The sequence below is a fragment of the Plasmodium falciparum genome (genome assembly GCF_000002765.6).
Source record: "Plasmodium falciparum 3D7 genome assembly, chromosome: 4".
In the NCBI taxonomy this organism is placed as follows: Eukaryota; Apicomplexa; class Aconoidasida; order Haemosporida; family Plasmodiidae; genus Plasmodium; species Plasmodium falciparum.
In genome coordinates, this window is record NC_004318.2 from 690001 (window position 1) to 697500 (window position 7500).

At 18.1% G+C, this 7500-nt stretch overlaps 3 protein-coding genes across 3 annotated transcripts in view; 1 reads left to right on the forward strand and 2 right to left on the reverse strand.

The window, feature by feature from the left end:
• Window positions 1-329, reverse strand: part of PF3D7_0415600 (GTP:AMP phosphotransferase) — a gene marked incomplete at both ends in the record, with an annotated part of 690 nt that extends 361 nt beyond the window's left edge. Inside the window, one exon of the mRNA XM_001351428.1 lies at window positions 1-329. This exon is cut by the window's left edge and continues 361 nt beyond it. Within this exon, the coding sequence (XP_001351464.1) occupies window positions 1-329 (329 nt within the window).
• Window positions 330-1130: 801 nt separating this feature from the next.
• On the reverse strand, window positions 1131-2516 carry PF3D7_0415700 (conserved Plasmodium protein, unknown function; the record flags this gene model as incomplete). The annotated part of the gene is made up of 1 exon (XM_001351429.1): window positions 1131-2516. One exon carries the CDS (start codon window positions 2514-2516, stop codon window positions 1131-1133), a length of 1386 nt encoding a protein of 461 aa, XP_001351465.1.
• Window positions 2517-3905: 1389 nt separating this feature from the next.
• PF3D7_0415800 (RING zinc finger protein, putative) lies at window positions 3906-6533 on the forward strand (the record flags this gene model as incomplete). The annotated part of the gene is made up of 1 exon (XM_001351430.1): window positions 3906-6533. One exon carries the CDS (start codon window positions 3906-3908, stop codon window positions 6531-6533), a length of 2628 nt encoding a protein of 875 aa, XP_001351466.1.
• Window positions 6534-7500: the final 967 nt, after the last annotated feature.

Below are 7500 nucleotides of genomic sequence, written 5' to 3' on the forward strand. Positions count from 1 at the left end.
ATATTTACAAATAAATCTATATTAGTCATCTTTATTAGTTCTTTACTTTGATACATATTTCTAGGAAAACCATCTAAAATGAATCCTTTATATTTTTTATTCAAAATATTTTTCATTTCATCATGTACTATATTTATTATCAAAGAATCTGATACCAAATTTCCACTCCTTACTACATTCTGAACCTCTTTACCTATATTAGATTCTTTTTTTATCTCATTTCTTAAAATGTTTCCAACATTTATATGTTTTAAATTTTCCTTCTTTGATAGTATTTCGGCAAATGTCCCTTTACCCACACCAGGAGCTCCAAATAATACAATTCTCATTTTATCACAACAAAAAAAAAAAAAAATAAGATAAAACAGAATGAGGAGTACAAAAAGAAGAAAAGGGGAATAATTAAAGCATTGTGCTTATGTATGAGGGGCAAACAAATATATATATTAAATATATATATTAAATATATATATATATATATATATATATATGTATATATTTATTTATTTATTTATTTATTTATTTATTTTAATGTCGAAACCGACAGCTACAATTTAATTTCAAGTAGAAGTACTTTTATGATTGTGAGGAAATTAATCTCTACACATAAATATGAATATATATATATTAATAAATAAATATATATATATATATATATATATATATATACATCCTTATGTCAGTTTCTATTTTTTTCAAAACAAAAGAAAAAAAAAAAAGCGCATTAATAAAAAAATATTATTTAATCATATACCATTCGTTTTGTTTTATTTTTTATGCCCAGTTTGTGTAACTTAGAAATAAATATGAAATATACATATTATTGTAGGTTCATATTTGAAGTTGTAAGAGGGGAAAAAAAAAATAAATTATATATTAAAAATTATTAAAAACAAAACATAAAAAAAAAAAGAAAGAAAGAAAAAAAAAAGATATTTATACTTTTTAACTTATAAATATATATATTAAAAATTAAAACTTTAAAATTCAAAAAATGAAATTATAAAATTATAAATATATAAATGTATAAATATATATATATATATATATATATATAGGTATATATTTTTGTATGGAGAATGTAGGGCCACAGCCCATATAACAAACGTTTTTTTAAATATAACTCCATATCATTTTTCATATATATAATCAGATATCAAGTAATTTAAATTTTTTCGAAATGACCTGAACAAGTCATAATTTATTTTTTGAAATATTTTTTTCATACAAAAAGTAAAATAGTTTTTCTTTGGATCATACACATCTTCATCATATGAAACATTAGTTGGCATAAAAAAGATATTATGAAAATTTGTAAGTTTTTTATAATTAGAATATTTTAATGCAGTAATAAGATTTTCAAATGAGTTTAAAATTATATTAGGTTTTGGAAGGCAATATTCTGTAAAATTATTTTGGAAATGTTTTAAAAAAATATTATAAAATTGGCTAGCTTGTTCATACGAAAAAAAAATGGGTATATATTTTTTTTGATCTTTAGTTTCGATTTGTATAATTAACGTTTCTTCATTATCATTATTATCATTGTTATCATTGTTATCATTGTTATCATTGTTATCATTATTTCGATTATTTTTCATATGATTTCCTTCTTTTTCATTTAATTTATTTTTTTTTTCATCTTTTGTGACTTCAATTGTGTAAGTTAAATACACATTAGGATATAATTGAACCTTTTTTTTTTTTTCTAAGTCGTTATAAAAAAAGTGGAAAAATTTTTTTTTTAATATGGATTTGCGCAATTTTATTTTATTAATATAATATATAGGTGTACCATAAAAAACTTTTTTATTTTTAAGAACATTTTGTAGTTGTTCATAATTAGGAATTAATATAAAATTAATTTTTGATTTATATTTGTTTTTAATTTTCATAAAATAACTTAAATTGGTTAACATAATTTTGGAACCAAAGAAGGGTGTGTTTGTTTTTTTCTCTTCTTTTAAATTTTTATTATATAAATATAAAATATCATCTCTATAAGCTTCAGCAGTTTTTAAATCGAAAAAAAATATAGCAACCGAATTAGTAGGGTCATAAATTTCATTTACATTAATTTGTGATCTATATTCATCATTATATAAAACCATAGGAAATAATAACTTATTTTCTTCATTAGATAATTTAATATGTTTATCGAAAAATTCTTTTTCATTATTATATAAAGTATTATTATTATTATTGTTATTATTGTTATTATTAAAATGAAAGGACAATATTATTTCATCAAATTCATTAGTAACAGCAAACAAAGGGACATTTTCTAAATTCTTCATTTCATAATCATTTTTTTTCCCTTTAAAAAAAAGAAAATTAACTTTTCTCAAAAATCTATATCCATTATTCTTTATATTAAATAACTCCTTATTTATAGGAGGATATATTTTGTGTGGACATTGTTTATCTGACGAAAAAATCTTTTTACTTTTGATGACAAATATTTGAATAACATATAACAAAACAATTAGTTCTCTTCCATATTTCAGTAAACGCATTTTATTATTAATTTCTTTTTTCTCATCACTTTCAAAATGAAAACATAAACAAATATATTATAAATATTATATAATTATTTATTTTATATAAATATATATATTATTTATATACAAAAAAAAAAAAAAAAAAAAAAAAAAAAATACAAATAAATACATAAATATTATATATATATGTGTGGTGTTAATATAAAAACAAATAACGTTAAGAATAAATCACGTCAATTCGAAAAAAGTTCTATTGTGTCATATAAAATTTAAACAAGGATCCACACACCCCAAAAAAAAAAGAAAAAAAGCAAAGGCAAAAAATTAAATTTATACAATAAATAAAAAACAATTATACATTATTATAAAAAAATAAATATAAAAAAAAAAGAACTTTATAACAAAAAAAAAAAAAAAAAAAAAAAAAAAAAAAAAAAAAATTCTTATTAAAAATATAAACCCTAAAACTTAAAACTTAAAAGCCATTATTTACATATATTTTGGAGAGAGGGGGAAAAAGAAAAAAAAAAAAAAAATTAGAAATTTATAATATATAAGAAATGAAAAAATGGAAATTTTCTTTTATAATATATATATGACATTATATTTAAGTTTTATTATTATTTAATTTTTTCTTTTTTTTTTTAAATATTATTATTATTTTTTTTTTCTCCCTATAAATATAATATATATATATGATTTATATATGAGCTCATAATATAAATATAAGGTAACGGAACAAAAAAAAAAAAAAAAAAAAAAAAAAAAAAAAAAAATATATATATATATATATATATATAAATAATATATATGTATATAATATATTTTTATATATTTGTTTATTCATTTATTCAATTTTACACCAGTATTACCATATAAAAGAATATATTTTTTAGAAATTAAATTTGAATTTTAAAATGTATGAATAAATAAATATATAGTGTGTAATATATATATATTTTGTAAATTTCTACAATTTTATATGAACCGAACCATCATAGAATAATAAATAATATATATATATATATATTTTTTTTTTATGTATTGTTTTTTTTTTTTTTTTTTTTTAAAATCATTGAGTGTAATGTGTATTATAAATATATATATAATATTTGAATGAATTATACTTCTACAATTGTTCACATATGTGTAATTATATATGTGTGCATAAATAAATTAAAATTGGTTTCTTGTTTTTGTACCCATAATTTGTAATATATATATATATATATATATTTGTAAATGTTTATATGTTTATAATATATATATATATATATTTTTTTTTTTTTTTCCATTTTATATACGAATGAATATATTTTAAAGCACCCATATTTACATATTTATTTAATCATTTGTTTGTAAGTATTCAGAACCATTTTTCATTATTTGATTTTTATTTTTATTATGGCTGGATACTTTTTTGGAAATGTTCAGAATAACCTGAACAGAGCAAGGCATAGTTTAACAAACACTCTTAGCGACATGAGGTTAGATGAGAGTTATCTTAAGTCTATTCGAATGAACATAAAGAAACGATTTGATAAATTAATGAATAAAATAATACCTTTTGAAACTATTGATGAAAATAAAAGATTTGTTGTTATTATTGAAAAAAAAAAGAATTATGAAAATTTCCGATGTCCTATATGTATGTTAATATTATTTAAACCAGTAAAAACAAAATGTGGTCATATTTTTTGTCGAGAATGTATAGAGAAAGTTTTGCTTAAATTTGATTATTGTCCTTTGTGTCGAAATTTTATAAAAGATAAAAAATTAGAGAACGTAGAAAACAGTACTCTAGGTTCCGAATATGAAAATATAAAAATTCGATGTTATAAATGTAAAGAAATAACAAATATAAAAAATTATGAAAAACATATAATTAATCATATAATGAATATACATAAAAGTTTTGATAATATAAAAAATTATTCAACAAGTGAAGAAGGTGATAATTATAATTTTCTTAGTATACAAAAAAAAAAAAAAAATTCTAATTATATTTATTCTATTTCAAATAATAATTATATACATAATATATATCATCATATTAATCCATATAATTTCGATTCTTACTTTAATAAAAAATTTCAAATTATTTATATGAAAGAATTTTTTAATTTATTAAAAGAACATAATATAAATACACATATAGATAATTTTTATCTTTTATACGCTCAAAATGTTTTATATGATTTTAAACACATAAATGTAGAAGTACAAGATATTATGTGTGACGTTTTCCTCATCATCAAAATTAGAAAAAAAAGAAAAAATTATCATCAAAATAATCTTAATCTTTTATATTTGGACAATTCTAAATATAAATCAGAACAAATAAATAATATTATTACATCGAAGGATGATATAAATATGAATGTAAATATGAATATACATACGAATATACATATGAATATACATACGAATATACATACGAATATACATACGAATATACATACGAATATACATGCGAATGATGGTTTTATTTCAAGTGAAGGAGAAAAAAAAAAAGATATAAAACAAAATAACTTTATAACAAATGATCTGAAGAAACAGAAATCTATTATTTTCAGTTCTTATAAAAAAAAATTATATACCAATGATACATTTGAAATGTATCAGAAAAAATTATTAATACATAATAAAAAAACACCTAATAAATATATATATATATTATTTGAATATAATACGAAAAATATATTTTTTACACTTCTACAAAACATACCAGTATTTAAAAACATGAATATTATAAAATTGGTGAAGTATAAAAATAAAAAAATGAATTCTATAGGACACACAACAAATATAAGTGAACAATTAATTAGACTCTTTTCTATTTTAAATGAAAAAAGAATATTAAGAACTTATCATAAATATTTCTATAATTCTATTCACTTATTTCATGAACTTATATATTCTCTCCTTTTTTCAAAACATCAAAAAGAAAAAAATGAAAACATAGAAAATATAGATGTTGCATATATGCAAGATATATACGAAATGGAACGTTCTTATCAAATGGAAGAAAAACAATTAAACGATGTAAATTATCATATTTATCAAAAATGTGATCACTATGAAAATAATCAAAATGGTCAAAATGAACAAAATGATCAGAATGAAGAACCATATCAACATTATAATGATCAAAATGAAGAACCATATCAACATTATAATGATCAGAATGAACAACCATATCAACATTATAATGATCATAATGAAGAACCATCTGAACATTATAATGATAACTATTACAATTTTGTAGAAAAGAATGAACACAATTTTAAAAACATATTCCTTAAAGATTATGAACTTATGTTCATTTTATTTTATTTGAAATATGAATATAGACTTCCGCTCAAATGCGAATATCTCTATTTATATTCAGAAAATTTCATTGCAAAAATTTTAAGAGATCAAGAAAGAGAACAAGATATTTTTATATCGAACGTGTATAGTTATCATAATTTAGACATATTACAAAATAAAATAAATGGAGAAAATATATTACCTTTAAGTAATAATGAATTTGTAAAAAATGATAAAGGTATAATTATTATATTACAAGTACAAAGAGGGAAATTAAAAAATGAATATAAAAGTGACATTAATATTATAGACAACAAAAATAATTGTAATGATATATTAAATAATAATCAATATATTAATCAGACTGAAGAAAATATTAATAATTCTGAGTATACTAATAAAAAAGATTTTTATAAAAAATATGTTCAGAAAAAAAGTAATAAAACAAATACACATACAAAAAATATAAATCAATATTATGATATCCATAATGTCTGTTATCTTATTATATCTTATTCATCAAAAGGATTTCAATGGTATCTTAATAATTCTTTAAACTTTTTAAATAAAAAACAAATTGAATATAAAAGTCAAGAGGTATTTTTTCTTATAGATAAATTAATTCTTTTCTTTTTTAATATCAGAAATAAAAAGTATAGTTCTGTCTTCTGGAACTCTACTCATCTTTTTCAGTGCATGCTCAATTTTTGTTGTGAATAAAACGTAACATATATATATATATATATAAGATATATATATTTATATTTATATTTATGTTTATATTTATATATTCACTTTCATATCATATCATATCATATCATATCATACATCAGTTGAACATTTTTTTTTATAATTAAAATATATTTTTATTTAAATCACATCATTTTGTTTATTTGTTTATTATTTTTTTTTTTTGTTAATTTGAAAAATATTTATTATTATTTGTTTAACATTTTGAATTTGTCTAAACCCTGCTCAATTCTTTTTTTTTTTTTTTTTTTTTTTTTTTTTTTTGTATTAAAATAAAACTTACGCAACTGAATAAACCCTTGATATTTTAATAAATAAAAGCATAAATTTTTAAAAATATATATATATATATATATATATATATATATATGTCTTCCTTTGTATATCATATCAATAAGAAATTGTAATGGCTAGTAAGAGTGGACCGAAATATAAAAAGGCAAAAGAGGAGGGAATGAAAAAAGAAAATGAAAAAGAAAAAGAAAAAGAAAAAGAAAAACTTAATTTTTAATAGTTACCATAAGAATGTAAACATATTGAATATACAAGGCCGTTTACATGAATAAATAAATAAATAAATAAATATATATATATATATATATATATATATATATATATATTTTATATTTATGTGTGTATATTCTTTTTTATTTATTATTGGATCAATTTTAAAAAAATAAAAATATTTCTTTATTAGGAAAAATAGAAAAGTCTATATAATTTAAAAACAAACATATAAAAATATGCACACACAGGAATACAAACATAAATATATATTATATATATATATTTGTGGGTCCCATAAAATGATATTCTTATATGTTCATCATTAATATATCTTTTTTTAAATATTATAAAAATGATATGAAAAAAAAGAAAAAAAAAAAAAAAAAAAAAAAAAAAAAAAAAAGATAAAAACATATATAAATAAATAATA